At 40.3% G+C, this 21,599-nt stretch overlaps 1 protein-coding gene across 1 annotated transcript; it reads right to left on the bottom strand.

The window, feature by feature from the left end:
• Positions 1-9,723: 9,723 nt before the first annotated feature.
• Positions 9,724-21,460, bottom strand: selenoi (selenoprotein I). Its single transcript, XM_085372325.1, has 10 exons — positions 21,275-21,460; positions 19,246-19,314; positions 18,723-18,831; positions 18,047-18,121; positions 14,774-15,036; positions 14,578-14,686; positions 14,441-14,489; positions 14,165-14,345; positions 12,601-12,780; positions 9,724-12,092 (listed from the first exon to the last, which is right to left on the bottom strand). Exons 1-10 carry the CDS (start codon positions 21,329-21,331, stop codon positions 11,985-11,987), a joined length of 1,200 nt encoding a protein of 399 aa, XP_085228451.1. The 5' UTR covers positions 21,332-21,460; the 3' UTR covers positions 9,724-11,984.
• Positions 21,461-21,599: the final 139 nt, after the last annotated feature.

Raw genomic sequence — 21,599 nt, 5'->3', positions numbered from 1 at the left:
CACAAAGATGACAGGATCTGATAGTATTTCAGGGACAGTAACTAAAGAAGTATTCAGTAAATACTGGTGTCAACAGAAATAATAGCGAGCAACAGTTATTTGGAACAGATTTAAATGGCAGCTACAGAAAAGTACAATCCTAACGATATTACTTTCTCACTCTGCTGTTCTCTTCATGCCTTTTCTCACCAGCAGGGTCAGTGCTGCAGTGCCAAAGCTTTCAACTCTTAACAATAAGCTAGTCATACAACTCCAGTGTCCATCAACAAGACTTTGGCTGAGCACCTATCAAGCATGTTGTTCTTGAATTTCGACGTGCTGATCTCCACTGACACAAAGTCAAAGGCAGAATTTAAAATGATGATTTTTTTGCTTTGTTTGTATTCACTCTTCTGAAATAGATTTTTGTACTGACAGTGAAAGTAAAAGCAATCCTTGATACTGGTTAATGTTTTTATGTGCTTTCTTTTTCAAAGTTATTGTTGCCATAAGAAAAGAAAAAAACAGTCACACAAAGAATACAAATATTTTTATTTATTTATTTTGTGGTCTGTGTCAGATGTACACTAAACCATTATCATGGTTAAAAGAAGTGATAATATGAAAACATGATGATCATAACAAGAAATATATTATAAATCTAATTTAGGAAATAATCTATCCCTCAGATTCATCTTTAACTCTTCTTACTCCATCTTCTTCCGATTATCCGGCCCCAGGTCGTGCTTTTTTTGGACCAATGTCTCACTTGGTGAGAGGAATAAAAAATGTTTGTGAGCACAAACAAATATCAGTTTGTGACTATTTGATTGACGAATATCTTGCCAATCAAATAGTCAAGCTTGACAAGGGTAGTAGAAAAAAGCACAGGGGTAATACATTGTATATGCAAGTATATGTCTATTATTTTAATAAATTGCTAGTTGGTTCTTAGGCAACATTATAACATCATAACACATCATGCAAGTTTTGCGGTCATAAATTAGACGTTATTGCCATGAAATTAAATGCTATTATAAGGTGCTGTAAGTGCATAATGACTACACAATTTAGTGTATTGTGATATTATCATGTTGCAACATAATGACATCATAATATCTGATCTAGATAAGAACCTTCAGGGGCCTACTGACGCAAAGATGAGAAGACTTGGAAGTGCACCTGTGCGCCATTTTCGGTTGTTCAACTCCTGTATAGTAGGAGTTCACAGACAAACAGAAAGTTTCTGTATTATGGTAAAATTATAGGCACTAAGCACCCATATGATTTACGCCCTGACTAGTATCGGGCTGACAGATGCTAAAGGTTACTGTGCTTTAAAATCATAAAATTTAAGCTCTTACATGACACAAAGTTGTTGTTCTGAATGCACCTTCATATACAGAGCTATCATTAGGGCTGTATCGTCACTGATTTCTAGAATCAATTAGACTCTGATTCACAAGGTTCTGATTTGATCCACGAGTCGATTCAATTTGAATCAGAGAAATTTTGCCTCAGACAGTCAGAAGCATTATAATTCTGATCATTTATCAGTACATATCCATATTTTTATATCTATAAAAAGAAAGCTGACACTTGCGAGACTTTATCAGAGGTGTGAGCATCACAGCGGATGCCTGTGAAGGAGATGAAGGAGATTTTCCCGGCCTGGCTTTTTATAGCAGATAACCTTCAAAATATTCTGCAGTAGAACAAAAACGGAAGAAAACCATGAACCAACATATAAACATTACCTGATGCTGCTGAAGTGAAGCAGAGCAACGTTACAAAGGTTTGATTAGAAACACAGCTAAGCATTTTTCAATTTTGCATCATTTTAAAAAGTTAAAATTTCTTTAGTATTGAACAGCAGACATGAGACTTTCTTCAGGGAAGTCAGTTAAATTTAAGCAAGCAATAATGCAGAAAACAGATTTTTAGATGGGAAACTGTTCTTGAAGTACACTGAAGGGTGCAGGAAGTGTGATTTTATCATGGTGGAAGCAAAACACCAAAAGTCAGAGGGACTTCGTGACGATGTTTATGTGAAGCGAAATCTGAAGCGCAGTTTGGATCGTCTTTGGCTGCTGGTTCAATCAGTTTTGGTTGGAGAGTGATAAAACCTGCAGCTTCAGACTCGAGCACAAAAAAGTCGTAAACACAAAGCGCGAACCCGCCGACGCATCAGAATCAGTGAGCTGTCGGCCCCGACGGCGTGTCCGTGTACCTGCCGTCGGGTGAGAAAGCGTCGGGTCCGCGCTTTGTGTTTACGTCTGATTACGTCTGACACCCGATTTAGCTGTTTAGTGGTTGTCGAAATTTAGTGAGGTTTAACCTGAGATTCTCGTGTTTCGGGCAAAATAAATGTATATTTAAAAAGTCAGCAATGTTTTCTCCCCAAATCTCTGGCTTGTGCCACCCCAAGTCTAGGATCTGCGGATCATTAATATTCAGGACAAAGATGTAGAAGAATCTGGTTGCTGCTTGGTGGCTCTCAATAATTCAGGGACCGTCATCTGATACTTTTGTTTGCGAGTGTGTGTATTGGTGAGGTGGATGTTCTGTGTGTGCCCACTATGGACAGATTGAACCCACTGAGCTGGATACATTTCGAACTCCAGTTACCTCTCTGGCTACTTAACAGTGATATGAACCAGTAAGCTCTGATACTGTTATCAGACATGAGCACACATTCAAGCTGTACAATAGTAGAGTAACAGTAAAGCTGCCAAGTAAAGTAAGCCTATGTAAATAAAGGTGCATAACATTGAAAACAAAATATGTTATTTCAGTATAACTCTATAATGAAACTATATTAGCTCTTTGGATTAAATTAACATAAAAAGATCCATAATGCTTGTTTTGGATGCTGGAAATGTTGGTGTGAGTAAACAAGCACTGGTAACCCTCACCCGTTTAGAAATGACTTCAGTCACACTGATTCTGAATAAACCATGCGCACAACAATTTGGATGAACGTGGTATGGAAATTCAATTAAAAATGCATGCTGCACCTACAGATGTATCCATAGCTACTGGAACGTTGCATTTGCATGCATGCCACAGGAAATGTCATGTGATGAGCATCATGCCATTAACAAAGGCTTTCAAAGGTGTTAGAGAACATAGAGTTCAAGCTCTACTGGCTTCATGCAGGAAAAGTTAGACTTTCCACAACCAGTGGTATAAAAGGGTCCATTTAGGTCAGAATGACATCCGAGGGTCAACGTGAAGCTCTGTGAGGTCTTTTGCACTAACTACACACACTTTCTGAAAGTGGAATGGGAAATAGTAAAAGATCAGGATTATACATGCTTTATGGACAGCTGTAATATAAGGTCTCTGAGACATTTACATCTGTTGGATACGGTGGCCCGGAGAGGCCAAACAGACTGCAACTTAATAAAACACCAGCAATAAGAAAAACGCTGCAAAAGCACACAAAACACAACGGAAATAGGGAAAAACAGATTGCCAATAGCACAAGGGAAGTGTTTATGGGGAAACAATAACCCGACGGACCAGTTGCAGGAACCAAGATATGCTAAGAATTGCGCTGGGAGACACTTAAAAGAAGTGGAGGATCTATCACTCTTGTGAGGAAAGAAAAGATGAGAGGTAAGTGTGTTAGCCTAACTATTAGCCTAAAAATCCATCATCAGTATTTTATGAATCATGATAAAACACACCTACCATGTTTTGGGTTCCTGCAATTGGTCCGTCGGGTTATTGTCTCCCCAGAAACACTTCCCTAGTGTTTTTTCCTATTTCTGTTTTCGTTTTTCCAATTTCCGTTGTGTTTTGTGTGCTTTTGCAGCGTTTTTCTTATTGCTGGTGTCTTAAGTTGCAGTCCGTTTGGCCTCTCAGGGCCACCGGACCCAAGCAGATGCTTACATACTGCTGATGAAGAGGGTGAGTACCCACAAAAAGATGCTATTCAGCTGCTGTTCAGTGACATTTAAAGCTGTCTGTAAACACATCTGCAAGCACAGTCGTGAGAACAAGAACGTTTTCTCAGGACTCTGTGCAGTCCCAAGAAAAGTAAAATCCATGATTCAATAACTTGTAGAACCACCTTTAGCAGCGATTGCTGAGATGCAGCTCCTGAGTTTTTAAAAAGCATTGCATAATCTGACCTTGAAGTGAGTTTGCTGGGACGTCCAATCCTGGGAATATCTGAGATAACACACACCTGAAGGTTATGGCCCATTTGGTAAGATGCTATAGGGATGGTTGCTTGTGGTCAAGGGCAGTTAGTCATGTGTGCTCATTTAGTTAAAATTGTTCAGACATCAAACATGCCTGGACTTGTCTCCCTGCAACTTCTTTTGATGTTTGCTGTTTTTTGTTAAGTTAGTTAAATATTAGAGAAGCATTAGAAACAGCAGCCGTGAGCTTTCTGAACCCAGCAGATGTGTCTTAAATCTTTTTTTCACTCATTATTTCCCTCCAGTCTCCCTTCTTTCCTCATTTGTCTTTGTACCCATTTATAAAGTCATTGTAAATTTCTTGTCTTAACTAGCATTTGTTCACACCACCCTCTGTGGATCAGTGTCTTTGTCTTTACTAAATTGCTATGCAACAATGTGGTCTCGTTAGATTGCTTTTGATTGTCTGTGCACAAAAAGTTGTCTCCGTGCAGACTAATCCTGAGGGAGAATCGTGTATTTAAAAGCTGCAGAAAAGAGCCCACAAAAAAACCTAACGTACCCTGATTGTACTTGTAAGCTGAAGCCTTCATGTCTGCGTATGTGTGTGTGCCTGCGTGCGCGTACACTGTGAACGCATAATGCCACCGTCTACAGTCTACAGCTCAGTTCATCTGTTAATGACTGATGAGAGATGTCCCCAGATGATCCCAGAACAAATGCAGGATTAAGAGCTGATACAAAACCACAAATATGTACAATAGACAAGAATATTGTATCGCTATCATGCATGAAAGAGAAGAACTCATCCACTCAGCTACCCCCCCTCGAATATCATGATATGACACAGATTTTTAAATTGCTAGTAACGATGACACTGATATGGAAAATACTAACTGGTGGTGAGCTGGAGGCCACAGGGGTTACAGGTGCAGTGCTTATGGAATGAAATGGATGGTGTTACTCCATTAGCACTTCAATAGTCTTGGGTGTCTCTGAGCATAATCGCTGTGTCCATCACGGTGTTTGCGTGCGCGCCTGTGTGTGCCAGTCTGGGTAACCCTGTGTTCCGGCGTGTCTAGTTTCTAATGATGGTCATCCATAATTGAGAGTCACCTCGCAGTGGAGGGCCGGGAACAGTCCAGGGTGGCGCGGTGGTTAACTGGGCTCCAGCTGCTCACCGTGAGCGTCCGTATATGAGTCACGGGGGGTCAGCGGTGCACAAAACGCCCAGCACCGCAGGGCAGCAACCTGAGCCCAGGGCAGTTTAATTGATGCCACCTCTGATTAACTGTCAGTTGGGCATCAACACCAGCTAATTCACTAAAGGACGTCCTGACCAGAGACGTTTTAACCTCGGCGCGTGGGAGCCGCCCTCAGCTTAAACACACGTCGACTTTCAAAGCGCGGTAGATCATCGGAGAATGGGGAGAAAATCCTGTTTGTCCATGAAGCACATCAAAATCCTACAGTACAGCACTGTAAAAGTTTAAGGTCAGGGATGGATGGACAGACACCTTTAATATCTGCATGAATTGGGTTCAGTGAGAATCACTTCAGTCTTTTAACTTCTCTCTGCCATGTAAAGCTTCTCTTATCTTTCCTGCAATGAAAATAAAGGCTAATGAAATCTTTTTACTAAAGTGTCTCATCATCTACATAACAAAACATGACATGAAAAAAGCTTCCTCTCTAGAGGTCGTCATTTACATTTATATTCACTAAACATTCAAACTTACTAACATTTTATCACATCTAAGCCAATAAAAACAATATTTTAAGTGAACTGTTCATTATAAAATATTATTGGCACTCATAAACAGTAAGAGATGCCGCTACAGGTGCACAGTTTATGTCAACCTAGTAAAAGTCCATACATTTGTTTCTAATAAGCAGACAGTTAAAATTAGTCAGTTATCTGTTTTACATGTTCCTGGGTGGATTTGAGAACAATCAAGTGTGCAGTTGTAATTGTTACTCATTCATTAGCAAATATAATTAAAGACAAAGTTTTTTCCACCTGGTCCCACAGAAGCTGTGCTGTTTAATGGATTAGAGCTCAGCTCAGTCTAAAAGAATTCTTCACTGAAAATGATTTTAAAATTCATGGCTTCAGAAAGTGGCCCCAAGGACTCACGTTTTTTTTAATAATGTGACTGGAAGACTGAGCACATGGATCGACCCAGCAGAAGTCCCCTGCTTTAGGATTAGGTTCAGGAAACTAAAGCTTCTTTCTTTGTGACTTCTTGGTCTTTTTTCAGTTTGCTAATGCTGTGAATCCACCACAGCTATCAAAGAGGCCAGCTTTAAACTTTTTTAGCATTTCAAGCAAAAAGACTGTGAGATTTTAAAGGATTAATATATTTCTCCATAAAGTGTGGAACTCGTTTGGTGCACAGATGTTAATAGGTATAAATGATCGACTGAAAATGAGTGATCATCTGTAATTTATTCCCCCCCACTCTTCTGTAACACTTCTGCAACCAGGCCGTTGTTCCCAGACAATCAAGTTGATCTCGTGTTTAATGTGCCAACAGTCCCCCGGCTTGCTCTTTGTTTGAATGAATCATTGCTTCGTGAAAAAGATCTTGGGGAGCTGCCAGCTGTTTTGACAGGCAGGACTCAGCACCTATGCACAATGGAGAGGCCGGCCCGACGCGCCTCCACATTCAAACATACAGCTCTGTGAGCTACAAGCATTTATTAAAGGCAAACTTGCCACAGACTCTGCCTCTTTGATGTTCTCTGGCAGCTGCCCTAATGACTTTAAGCATTTCAGATTTCTCTTTGTTTGAAAGTTTTCATTCATTTTCAATCAGTACTCTGCCTCTTAAACTTCCCCGTGAGATTTATTTTTACAGTCTTTCTGTGAGCGCAAAGCTGATAAAAACCAAAAACACACAAACTTTTTGCTATCAGACAAACTTGCATGCAAGGACACATCAATTACTAATGAAGTCTGTTAGAGAGAGCAGAGCCACATAAGTCAGGGGTGTTGAGTTCGGCACATTTTGTTCATACTACGAAGAAGACTTTAAAATGCCAACGTGTGAAGCTCATTTTGTGGAGAACTGTGTGCTGAAACAATTCTTTTATAGTTCTCAACTGTCTGGTCCACTCTACGCAAGTAAAACTGCAACATCTGCTGAGCTACAGCGCCATCTGCTGGATGAGCTGCATAATGCACAAGGATGGGCCAGTTCCTACCTTTGATATTTCATCTCTGAGGCACACACAGCGCTAGAAATGTGCAATGAATTGAACTCACTTGAACAGCATAGCTCCCAGGTATTAACCAGGGTATGTTTAATTGTTTTCCTTATTCCACTCAAATGTAATTGTGTTGCAGATTGTCGGAGTTCATTCGACCACAGTTTGACTGGAGAACAGCTGCAGACATGTTGAATTCATTGCATGGGCAAAACTGTGGATGATTTAATCCACATATTAGTTCATTCCACTTCTTAACTTTTAGTTTCACTATTTTTCTTTCCACATGTGACTCAGCAGTGTAGCGATTTACACATCTGCCTGTCAAGCGACCGATCGCTGGTTTAATCCAAGGAGGAGATGCAGATTTCTTGGGCGTTGTGTCAAAAAAAGCATGTGGTATAAAAATCTGCCACGCATGTGCTGTGGTGACCCCTTGCGACAAAGGGAGCGACTAAAAGTAGCTTCTTCCGTTCGTGTAAATAGGTTCAACAGTATATTCCATTTTAAAGCAATTTCATTATTTAAATGAGTGAAACTGAAATAAACGATGTGGTAAAATGCTCATTTTAATGTGGCGCAATAATGGAAGCATTTTTCTACAGCTGAGGTCTTGTTAGATTTTTATTTATATTTTCTTATTTTAGCATAAGACACTTGAATATCAGTAATTATCAATTTTAGTAGTGTATTTTTTTTTTGTCAGATTAGATCTGTTGCAAAGGTCAAGTGCTTCCCATTTCTGATAATATATACTATGAAATGCAGATATATTTTTCTAAAGTTACAATATATACTACCCTAAGTTGTGAAAATTGGAGTGTGCAGTTTGCCCTTAAAAAGTTCAGGGAACTGGACAACTGGAGCACTAAATGACTGCTACGCCTAAAAAGATATCTACAGCATCTGAAAGTCATGTCTTTAAGAAAACATGTCACTTTGTTCCACCATACAATACGTTCTGCAAAGACTGATTGCCAGTTCCTTCATTTTTCAGCATGACAATGATCCCAAACACGCTGCCAATGCACTAAAAGCATCTTGATTGAAAAACACACAGTGGAACATTGTGAGACATGGATTGGCCTCCACCAGAGCCCGGACCTCAGCATTGCTGAAGCAGTGTGGGAGCATTTTGACAGAGAACAGACCAAAAGGCAGAAACGTCCAAAGAAGAGCTTTGAATGTCCTTCAAGAAGCCTGGAGAACTATTCCTGAATACTTAAACAAAAGACAAGAAGGCTCGACTGGTGAAGAAAAAAAGCACTCACACCAAATATTGAGTTCCAAGCTCATTAAAATTGTACAAAGTCTTTTTTTGCTTCAATAAATCATAGCAACTATTTCCATTTTCCTAACAAAATATAAAGAAATGACCGGTGGTCTGAGACTCTTGCACACTACTGTGTGCAAAGAGGATTGGCACATATATTAAAACAACAGTGTATGAGGTGCTGCTCAAATCTGTTAGATGGGTCAGCTGTAATATTCACTGCTTTTAACCAATCAAACTTGCGCTGACACCCAAAAGCTTCAAAGACAACAGTCGGGATACTGTGGAAAGTTTCTCTGAATATTCTGCATGCAGCTAATAACATAGTGCTGTATGTAATCACAGTGCAGCACTCTTACTACATGAGGTGAGTGAATGCTGCTCTCTGCTACCCTCAGGAGGACACTTAAGAAATGACAGGCTTCCAAGCCCTGAAGTTCAAACCTCAGTCAACAGCAAAATGTTAAAGAAATCTATTTTTATTTGTTTCCGTACAGTCCTTCTTCTACTGGTTAAGTACAACATCACAAGAAGCCACACTGAGGCTCTGGAGCGTTTGCCAGAGCAGCATTATACAACAGCTTGGTTCATCTGAGGGTGGGTGGTTAAGACTTGCTAAGGAAGCAGCATGACAATTTTTTGTTTCCTTCTTTAAATAATAATTTTAAAAAATCCCAGATAACATTTTCTCTGATATGAATTCCCTGTTTGGATTGAGTTTGTAGTGTCTGCAACCTGGAGAGGAAATCCTACTGCTCCTTTCCACAGGATCCCAAAGACCTGGAGGTGATCTCATCAGCTGGTAAAGCAGCACACATAAAAAAAAATAAAATCCTACAATTGTTAAAAACAAACAAACAAAACCAAAAAACCTTAACATTGACACATTTAAACACTGTTCCATAGACCATTTTGTGTTTTGTGCTGCTGACTGGCATCACACCCCATCACGAACTGTCAGACAGTCAACAATCCCACTTAGTTTAAAAAAAAAAAAAAAGGAAGAAGAAATAATAATATGTATTTACAGAGATATTCACACATACAGCGTATACACCCATACTTAAACAGACATGTACTCATGGAGCTGTACATACCCAGACAGTGCACAAACCCACCAGAGACACAGTTAGCTCACTGTGCCGGGCTTAAATCAGTCACAGTTGTTGCCATATTACTACAATCTACTTCATGAAGCGGGGCTCCATAAACATCATTTATTAAAACAAAAACTGTCCTATCAGTGTCAACTGTTATAATGCGATAATGACTGAAAAACAGGTACTGCGAATCACAATCACCTACTTAGCTGTCTATGTTCCTCCCAGCCATACAGGGACAGTAACTAGGTTGTGTTGTGGTCTCAGTGTTCAGTGATGCTCAGTAACAGTTTACGTACAAAACTTCTGCACAAGTGGTAAAACTGCAGAGATGATACCAGCGTTGTTTATATATCCCCAGTGCATGTTACCTATGTATCCTTAAAATAAAGAAGACTGTATAAAGAGATGATGCTTACTGTGACTGTAAATCGTATTCAGTCAGATAACAAACAAACATTAACTCCTGACCGGCCTGACTGTTCCTGAGCCCAGTCCAAGGTTTTCCTATAATTCTTATTCAGTGTTGAGTTTTGTCCTTTTATTTTCAGCTTATTGGTTCTTCCTGTCCCACCTTTCAATAAAGACTGAGGTACCCCAAGTAAACAAGAACTTTACATACATACTGGTTTTCTTCTGGTTTGGCTGGTTTTCAAAAACGGTGAAGCTCAAACTGGTGAAACTAACAACCTGAGCTGAACTACAACAAGCCTGCCCCTCTTCTCTCGGCATGCTTTAAAAACCAGTTTGATGAAAATCCAAGTACCGAGGCCATGACTGAATGGCTATCACACTGGATCCATAGTTACAATCACAAGAGAGGAACAGTGTTTTACAGGACCGGAAAAAGCAACGAGAAGTTATCAGACACACTGCTGAGAAAAAACAAAAATAGAGGCGCTGACAGTATCAGTGCGAGGAGGGACCACGGAGCCAGGCGGTGCTGTGGAGTTCGCGGTGTCCCGTGCAACGACTTGTTCCCTCAGAGTGAGCCCGCTCCGTTAGCGGTTTTTGGACCCACTCTTCATTCAAGTGCTGCGCAACTTTACCACACACCATTGCCATAGCAACAGTTGAATCAAACCCCCCCCAAAAGACGTGATGTATGTTAAAAAATGTTAAAAACTACAACCAAAACACAGTTTTAAAAAAAGTGTTTAAAAAAAAGAAGAAGAAAAGAACGAATCAGCATGAAGACACGACACCTCAGATAGTAGGTAGAGTTGGGAAGCCAGTGCTCAGAGGTCAAAGTGGAAAGTTAGTAAAAGTCACCTGGGTTTGCTCTATAGTCAACTCTGTTCTAAGACGACAGCGCAGACAGTGAACTTCAGAGGGAAATTTGTACAATGTTTTACAGTTTCATTTAAGTTAGAAAAAAAGGATGCCCCAAATCCCCCTGACACATACCATTTATATATATAAGTCATCTCATTAAAAAAAAAAGGTGACAGAACCTTAAACACTGGACCCAGCTGTGGAGCCACATGTGGCCAGAGTTTGATGGTTTGGTCACGTTCAAGAACAACACTACTTGAGGCATTCCTGTTAATATAATAAAACTGAAATGGCATTTCCCCAAGGCATACGATACATTCATAATACTTTTAAGAGTACACGTGTGTGTGTTTGTGGCTGTGTCTATAATCAAATATCTGCCACAAAGTATTTATTCATCTGCATTAAAACAGAATAATGCATCTTCCTGTGTCAATTAGCTTGTACATCTATCTTATAAGTGAGGGGAATTTCTGCCTTTCCTCACTTTGAGTCGGAACTTAGAAGACAGGCTGTGTGAGGTGGAGGCCTGGAGTAGAAACGTGTGCGGTTAAGGGTTAGGCATTGACTTGTTATGGACAATATAAGAGGGGGGCGGTCTGGGCACTGCGCTGGGACAATGAGGGCCCTCACGAAAGATAGCAGAACAAACGATGCGAGTGTTTATCTTTGCATGGCTCGTCTGGGCTCCTGTCCTCGCGACTGAAGCACATTTCCGTAGGAAACAATTGCACCTCATTGGCTCAACCAAGTTGGCCAATCATCAGTGACGGAAGCCAGAGCCCCTGGGCCCACCACACCGCTGACACCAGAGTTTGGTTGGTGGATAGGTTAGGGGAAGTGTGAGCGTGCGTGCTCAGAGTGACTGTGTGTTTTTGAAGACACTGGAAAAAGAAAACCCTAGTCCTTTCCACTTGCAGTGTTGTCATGGATGGAGGGGATGCAGTTTCCGCGGTGATGAAAGTGAAGTGTCGGTAAGCAGAGGAGGAGAGAAGCTTAAACCTCTGCTCCTTTCAAGCCGATTCGTTCCTCCTCCTGTCAGTCGCTGTTGGGCTTCTTGAGGGAGAAGGCAAAGATGTTGAAGTGGTTACTGAGCTGTTTTACCTAGCAACGAAAAAGGTAAAAACAGCAGTTAATTCAAATTCAAAGGCCTTCATATATTCTGTTTCAGTTCAGTTTTGCATTGAATGCAAAGTTTAGGAACAGGAAAATTACTGGTCTCCTCAGGGTTCAGGTTTTGGGCCATTGCTCTTTAACATGCACATTTTCTCTCCAAGTTAAATCATATAGGACAGAAGCATTATTCATTACAGCTATACAGGCCATGCAGTAAGATGTATTATGTATAAAATGGCTACATAAATGAAGACCTTTTGGAATTTGGTGGTTTAACGTCTATAAGTTTTGATCTAAATGAACACAATCACTGTTTTGGGGGGCTTTTTAAGTGTCTTCTTAGCCTCAGTTGGCTGCGTGTTACTGGCACTGCTGCAGTGCTGGTAATCAGGATAAAGGCAGAGCTACAGCAACAAACACATCTTTGTCTTTGGAACAGCTGCAGCCTCTTTGCACAGCAGGGAATCAAACATGTTCTTTGCATATGTGCTCTTACCACAGACACGCCGTAGTGTATGTGCGCTAATACGACAGCAGCTGTCCACAAATAAAGCAGAAGCGTCTCGTTGGTGAAGACCCTGGTGATGGCTAACACCACCACCGCTGTCATGGGCAGTAACAGTATGCTCAGTGGCTGGCAGCGTGTGTTACTCATTTGACACACAATCAACTTACACTGAAAGACAAACACATTCACAAAAAACACGTGAAAAAGCATTAACTATGTACTTCATCAAAAGTAATATGTATGGCATGTTTTGATTTCCAAAAACACGATAGTACCCGTTTGTTTTTTGATTTTCTAAAATAGATACTCAGCATCTTACAGACCGACGCCCTTCTATTTCTGAGGAATTCCATGAGGTCAGTAAAGCTACTGTTTCACCAACACTCAAGTATTAAACATAAATGTTAACCAGGCTGACATACACATTACTGTTAGCCTATATACTGTTTTAACAGTCACATTAAACCATAACTTAACAGATGGCTAAGGCAACAGCTAGTAACTGTGGCTACTTGATAAAAGGATAACATTATTGTGGGAGTTAGGCAGCAAATGCTATTAGTCTTGCCCCTCTGTGAGGTTAACAGACAGCATTACTTAACAGAAAAACACAATAAGGGTCTAAAAAGTGTTGTGTTGCTCCTAAAGTCTCACACTGAAGTTGAAAAGTCCTGAGTTGAAGTTCACCAGCAGCTAAACAGAAACAGTGGCAGGCCACCTTAACAACTCATTTTAGAAAGAAAAATACGGTGCCAAGTAGGGGTGGGCGATACATCGAATAAACTCGATGTATCTCAAGTTTTTCCACGTACGATGGTTAAAATGGCTTTATTGTAACCATCCAGTATAAGTCGCCATGGAATTATTAAGCTGTCTGAATGTAACTCACTCTAAATTTTCTTTTCTCCCACATGCTGCGAATGCATCATTAACCCCCCCCCAAACCAGAAAATGTTCTACCCGCGCACTGTGCTGAGCATGCGTGTCTATATACCAGCAGATAAGGAAAAATATGGTGATAGTGGGAGGATGTTGAACATAATGCTGTAATTTGCAAAACATGCCGTAAAACTACTGCCGCAAAAGGTAGCAGTACCAAGAAAACTTTCCACCAGCTCAAAAGTCATCCACTGCAAAATTAAGACCGTTTTAAACTCTGCAATCTGATTCGGGGGCACTGGTTCGGGGGCACTGGGTTTCAAGACATATTGCGATGTATATTGTGTATCGCGATATAGCCGAAAAATATCACGATATTACATTTTCCTCACATCACCCAGCCAAGTCACCAGAAGCATATGAAATAAACAGGACTGTAGCTGAATACATGTGCATGGACCAGGACTATTGTAATCTATCTTTGACAAGTTGAAAAAACACAAATGAAATCTTTGGTATAGAAAATGGTATCAAGTATTTTCCTGGGTATCAGTACAGAGTTTGAAATTCTAGTGAGAAATTCTGACTGAGGAAACTACATTGCAGAGATGAAGGAAAAAAACAACACAAAAAAAAAAAAGAAAAAAAAGAAAAAGAAAAATCACACACTTACCGTGACGTTGGCAAAAGCTGTCCCCACCATGAGGTAGAAGATCCTGGGCTGCAGCACCAGGATGTTGGATGGAGAGTAGATCACCCAAATGGTGGACAGGACAAACAGAAGAAACGGCGAGAGGAAAGGCAGTAAACCTTCATACAGGCTGCTGTGCTTCAGTGTGTTATTCCTGTAACCCCTGCAAAAGCACCGTGGGAAAACAGTTAAGAACAGAATTAGCAAAGGCAAGAGAAAAAAGAAAATATGATCTAAACTGATATAAGTTGTGCTTACTTGAGGACGTTGTAGAGGCTCATAGGTAAGGTCACAGTGAAGGAACAAGCTGGAAATCAGCAGAAATTAGTTTCAGTTTCACTGCTTTGGCTAATGAATGAACATATTCAGTAACTGAGTAATTAAACACAGCTCACCAATGATCATAAAGGTGAAGAGGTCTCTGTAGAGAAGGTGAAAAATAACTGGCTGGTACCAGGTTTCCACACCCACAGCAGCAGTAACCAAGTAAACAAGGGAGATTGTCTGCAAGGAGACAGGACACAAGACAGATGTTTAGAAGTCTAGAGTAGTGTCTCACACTGTCAATCAACCAAATGCCCAAAAACTTACCACTTGGCTGATATCATATCCCCAAGGCAGAAACAAGATGCCAGTGTTATATTTCTCCCAGTGGGACAGTATGAAGGAGAACAGCACCACCCACAGTATGTAAAAAAGTGTGACCACACCAACACCACTCTCCGCACGCCCAAATATAGAGTATACAGTGGCCACAAAGAAGACACAGGCCCAGCTGTCCAGACCGTGGTCAAAAAGCTCCCCTAGCGGTGTGGAAGAGTTGGTGCGACGTGCCTGTTTGCCATCAACACCATCTATAAAAAGCACAGACAGACACAGATCAGCACATACAGTACAAGTTTATGGGGATATGTATATATGATGACATCTCTGCTCAGCTAAGGCTGAGCATAACTGGTCAAAGGGAGCAACATTCCTACTTCCCACTTCACTGTTACACCAACACAGCTGGGCTTCATTCAGTTCACTCAGGAGCACAGCCTCACATGAAACATCACGGTTGCTTCACTTTAATGGTTCACAGAGTATGACGGAAGGATAGATAAGAAGGGATCAGTATAACTAACACAGATCATGTCAGTGGGAGAGCAACAGACAATTATAAAAAGATATTTATCATAAACTGCAATGAGAAAGTCAAAACTGAAAGTATGCCCAGAGATAAGAGGCTTTGTTCATGTCTAAACGTTCACATTTAATGTTACACGCAGTGATTACTGAGGTCATCAGTCATTAGGGCTGTGTGATATGACCAAAATCTCATATCCCGATATAAGAATTTTATCGTCCGATAACGATATAAATCACAAAAATGTAACATTTCCTGTAAATTCTGTGAATCTTGGGCAGCTCGACTTGCGTGAAGTGTTTCCAGCTGGGCGTCGTGTACCTGGAGTCGAATGTTTTAACCGATGCATGAAACGATACATTTTTAGACATAAGTTGTAACAGCCGCCGTTTTCTTTGTGAGTATTTATTACACGGCGTGCTGCGGGGAAAAGCCTGCTCTAACGTTTGAGTCTAAGGTTTATTTTTTAGCACCTGGCGGCTCTTTTTTGCTTCTCATCCGTAAATACTCTGCATCTTTCACGTGATTCAGTTTATTTTGAAAAGTCTCAACAGGATCTTGAGCTTTATTGTGAAACGTTTATGTGGAAAATAAACAAGTGGACACGCGGTGATTTTACGGTCCTTGTTGCTAACAACAACGCATAAAAACAAGCGCTTGTCCGTCCGTAGTGTGGTTATATTAAATATAAGAGAAAGAGAGAACTTTAAGAAATTAATATAGCCACTACAGTGAGCATCAAAATGATGAAAAATATTGCCGTAAAGTTTATTTTGCGACACCACGAAACAAACAATAGCGTAAAATGAAACGATAGACGTTTTTATATCGTCATCCGATACATATCGTTATATCGAACAGCCCTATCAGTCATTCACTAATGGTGTTCAGGACAAACAGAAGAAACGGAGAGAGGATTCAACTCTAACCTAACTCTGCAGTCTAGCAGGAATGGCTTACGTTTCAGGATGCTGCAGTGTGACCCTTCTCTACAGTCAGGGAATGAAGCTGCTTCAAAGTGTGAGATTATTATATTATCTTATGCCACGTTAGACCCCTAATTAAAGATTGTGAAATCATTATGTAGTTTTAGTTTGCATTATTCTCCTGAAGAGGTGATAACTATCACAGTTATTAAACTGATTTGTATTACATTAGACTGCTCATTTATTGTGAATGAATGATATTGTTTTATGATGCATTATACTGCTGAGTTATAAGAAATACTGTTTTCAGAGAGTCATCACCTTATTTGTCTGATTAGAAAAGAACAGAACATACTGCACAGGAAGCCAAGGTCATAACATAAATGTGTGGAACGCTCAGACACTTCAAGATCAGGCGGACACCTTCCCGCGCTCATCTCTCCTCCGGATGGTCTCGGCTCATAAAGTGTTGAATTGTACGGAATAAACGATTGTTGATTGAGCATTTATACACCGAGTATTGTCCTTCCTTCAGCCCAAAGACCAAACAGAATTGGGAGAATTTAACAAAAGGCAATTACAGTGGTCCCTCGTTTATCGCGGTACTTACGTTCTAAAAATAACCCACGGTAGGTGAAATCCACTAAGTAGCTAACTTTTTTTTTTTACAATTATTATAGATGTTTTATGCCTGTAAAACCCCTCACTACACACTTTCTACACTTTACTCCGACAGGCATGAACATTTTCCCACTTTTCTTTATGGTTTAAACACTCTAAAAGTAAAAATAAGTCCAGTGTTACAGAATAACACCAAAGGCACCCGTGATTGCCTTTGACGGTGCGAAACGTTTCATCGACATTTTTTTGTTTGTTGGAGAAAACTTACAAACATACAATACAGCACTTCAGAGTCACACCGCTAGCGATCAAAGATTTAGATAAATTTTACAAGCTGAACGTGTTCTGTACTGTACAAGAGACACGGCACGAGATTGATTGACAGTGGTCTACAGCCAATCAGAACACATTACACAATGCGCTGTTTAAAAATGTGTTGTTGGTTGTTTTTTTAAAAGCATGCAAAATTGCACACACAAAAAATCAGCGAAACAGCAAGACCGTGAAAGGTGAACCGCATTATAGCGAGGGACCACTGTACTTATGTTATAGCTATTAAGTGGGCAGCCATATGTACTGAAACCTATTTCCCCAATGACATTTTCCAGCCTGGATTTCCCCCACCTTGCTACTTGTCAGAAGATACGTCTCTTTTTTTCAGCCTTGACAACCACACATCATACTGAATATCAGACAACAATTTTATTTCAAATATGCTTTCCTTCAAGTTTTGTTTTTTTAAATAAAATATATAGATATCAGAATTGGGAGTGCAATATATTTACTCTTATAATGTTGTTGCAATGGTGGTTGGTCCCTTATATTTCATACACATACCTCCAGGATGTCATGCATAGCTTTAGACAGACAAGTGCAGCTTTATCTGATTCAAGTTACAAATAGTCTGATAACTTTTATGATTTCAGTTAGAGATACTTCTAAAAAATGAAAATGTAATGCTATGAGATGTAACATGAGTGCATATAAACAATCCAGAAAAACAGGTGTCTGCGTGCCTCATTCTATAAAGTAAGCATCCGAAACAAAAACAGAATAGGGGCCTTTAAGCTTTCGAGGGGCACTGCACTTCCCTGTGAGTTTCTCTACTTCCCATGAGTAAGAAGGGGGAAAAAAATGTACAATAAAAATAAAAACAAGCCACATGGAGTTGCAGAGGTCAGAACTCACCAAGTGTATAGGCTAAGAAGTTGAAGATCCCCGCTGCAACCCAGACCCAACTAGGCACGTGTTGGTATCCTGCAGCTGAGAAACAAACATTGTGAGTATATGGCACGACACACGGAGATCATGAAAAACTTAGACTAGAGTAATTTTCCACATTACTGATTCCACTCACTAGACCAATGTTATCCAATCTAAAAAAGTCAATATTTTAGGACAACTGTTAATATGTGTGCACTGTTTGGATTAGCTATTCCTCTAAGAGCTCAGTACTGACAGATAAAATCCTGACCGGCCCTCTTATTGACTGTAGAGGTCAGCCTTTTGTCCATGAGTGTTTCATTTATGTGTGTATAAGGTAACCACTTAGATTGGACAGCAGACACGCCAGAGCAGAGTATCTTATTTGCAATACAGAGATGTAGTCTGGGCATGTAAACAGGAACAGCTCCCTCGGTGTTGTTGCCTGTGTTAATGACGTAACGGGTTAGTGATTACCATGAGCCACCATAGGCAGTTGATCGCTAGACTTTGCCTTCCATAAACAAACTTGCACATGCCTGAATCTCTCTTCCTACTCTAGACAACAGCGATGGATTCAACCCACGTCTAGTCTGTTTGAGGGAAAACAAACTGAGCAACCCTCCCCAGTTTAAGAAAAAGGAAAAAGTGAATGACCTACAAGATGCATTGAAGTCAAAGTCGTAGAAGGCCAACATGAGGAAGTTCAACACAAGGAACATAAAGCCTGTAAATGTAATGAGGTTTGGTGCCAACCATGTGGGTAGAAACTGTTGAGAAAAGAGTGAGAGAGAAAAAAAAAAAAAAAAACAGAGGCTGTGAGAACAACAATTCATGATCATGGCACTCAGCTCTCACACACAGTTTTCTCATCATAGTAATGGCATATTGAATAACTGGAATTTAATTAGTAGTGCTGAATAGAAGATTTATGTATATTAATATGAACCTTTTCAAATGACTGTCTGGTTAAATGACAGCATTAAAAACAACAACAACAAAAAATCCTCCCAAATCTAAAACAAACCATTACAATCAGTGACTGATGTGTTCTGACACTGGCAGAAAAATGCGCGCTGGTAATGCATCAGGTCGCCTCGCTACTGTATCACAGCACACGGCTGGAAATCTCATTAATGATGTAGCCTGCAACTGACACATTAAGCTGGACGGGTCTTCCTCACCTTCACAACAAGGTTCCAGAAAGGATGCATGACGTAGATGGACAGGGGATTCGAGTCCACTGCGCTGTACTGCAAAGAGGCACAGAGGTGTGATCACAAACAGGTCTTTAATTCTGCATTTCATTGCAGATAAAGCAAAGCAACTGCCTTGTTAACTGGACCGTCTTGATACTAAATAAGAATAAAACTGATTGCAGTGTGCACCTTTTTCCATTGTAGGACCCAATGTAAAAGCTATATTGCATTGGACTGTGTGTTTTATTTTAGTAGGCTTTCCTATTAGGAGTAGATATTGAATCTTTGATATCTATCCTTTGGCACACCCATCTCCTGCGATAGACTTTGATCACACTGTCACTCTTAGATACTTGGAAGAAGGGTGGGATCTTCATTTTTAGGGGACTACACAAAACTATTGTTTTTTTGTTTTGCTTTGTTTTTGTTAAATACACTGTTCTTACAAAAGCTGGGCTCCCCAGTCTTCACTTTCCAAGTTCACTGTGAATACAGTGCAGCACTTAATACTGCAACAGCCAACTAAGGACACAGGCTAATTTTACTACACAGTGCTCTCACTCAAGCCTACACAATGATTTATCTAACCTAATATGAAAATGTTTATCTATTGCTGCAATACTGACAGCGTGTTCACTGCAGATAATGATGATTATAATATGTGATGACATAATAGGTTGTTTGTGTAATCACCTGTGTGATTAATTATAACCATACATGGAAAAACAGGCACTATAATCATAGTCTGTGTGCATTAACAGATACACAAGTATGTCACTTTCACACCAACTAAGGTGGCCCTGCAGTCTGTGACCTGTTACAAATGAATGTGAGAAGTGGAGTGACAGAAAAAAAAGTGAACTGATCAGCTGAGCAATCTCCACGCTCTTGTGTTCTTCCCACTTAAAGCTCATCTATATGCATCTTTATTCCCCTTTTGAGAAAGCAACCTCTGTTTTCAAGGAGAGCCACAATCCCCTCATTTGCTCTCATTTGTCCTTCTCTGCTGCCTGCTAGAAACCAGTGCTTGGGTTACGGCTGCTATTAGACAGGGGAAGCCACTTACAAGGAAAAAACTGGGAAAAAATGGTTTCTTGTGACAATCAGAGATATATGACGACTCTTGCTTTTGCTTCAGTCTGAAGCATTAAAAGCATGAGGTATTAGGAAGGAGCCTGAGTACCCACACTAGGGTTTCAAAGGAAGAAGAAACTTGACTGAAATAATGCAAAACATATAGAAAAAGTTGTAATGTTATAGCACATGTTAACAAAATGAAGATATTCAAAGATCAACTTACTACTTAAAATACTCCATGACTTCCATGCCCTTACAGATGAGCGCACTGGTAATAGCCCAGTGAAGCGCATCCTTATGGGAATTAACTAACAACTAAAATGCTATTAGTTGGCAAACACAAAGTGTGATTCCGTTCAAAACCCATCAAAAGACAATGTTGCACACCCCAGGATTTTTTACAATTAATTTAGACGTTTTTAATGTGCTTCTTTGTTTCTCATATCCTACTGGATCCAGTTCAATGGTTTCCTCTCCACGCTACCATTACAGGTGTTCGTTAGCAGTTTTATTCCTTACAGTGGCTGAAATAAAAAAAAATATTAACAGCTGGAGTCCAATAAAAAGGAAATAGATAAAGTCTCTGAATTGTGCTGTCAAAGCAAAGAAGCCTCCATTCAAATACAACATAAGCAGAGAGGAGTCGCTAGCTGTTAGCGCATATGCACCAAATGTAAAGTAAAATACAGAAAATAAGGACACTTCCGAGCAGAAATTTCAAACAAAAAACGTACCATTGGTGAATATGAGATGAGCTACTTTGCGGCTTTTATTTTCAACAGGAAAAATGGCAAACATCCGGTATCGTTCCGTAAACTCTGAGTACCTTTACACATTTTTCAGGGGAAGCACCCTGCAGATCGTGACAACTAGCTGCTAAACGTACAGAGCCTGTCCGCTCAGCGGCTAGCATGCCATTGTAACCTATAAATCATACCTTATATTTGTCGAAGCCCGCAAGCTGCTCCTGAGTGACATATTCGTAAAGAGCCATGGCGGTAGGGTCTGGCTCAAAGACGAGATAACTAAATATCTCTTCCTTTGGAAATGCAAATCTCCAATGTTAGCTGCCGTGTTCAAGTACCATCTAGCTTGGCCGCCTTCGTTTACGCCGGGTGAGGCGATGTCGAACCATAGGGGCCACTCCTACGGAGCGCAACCCCCTTCCCGGTTAAAGGTAACAGTAGCTCACTACCGCCACGCAGGCCTGGAGGACCCTGAAAAAATAAACCACACAAAATTCCATGAAATTCTGTTGACTG

Source organism: Diplotaxodon limnothrissa, linkage group LG15, assembly GCF_057381915.1.
Source record: "Diplotaxodon limnothrissa isolate DT_005_m linkage group LG15, D_limnothrissa_male_GT1.1, whole genome shotgun sequence".
Taxonomy (NCBI): Eukaryota; Metazoa; Chordata; class Actinopteri; order Cichliformes; family Cichlidae; genus Diplotaxodon; species Diplotaxodon limnothrissa.
Note: the sequence above shows the minus strand (reverse complement) of the source record. Positions and strands in the feature narration are given on the sequence as shown.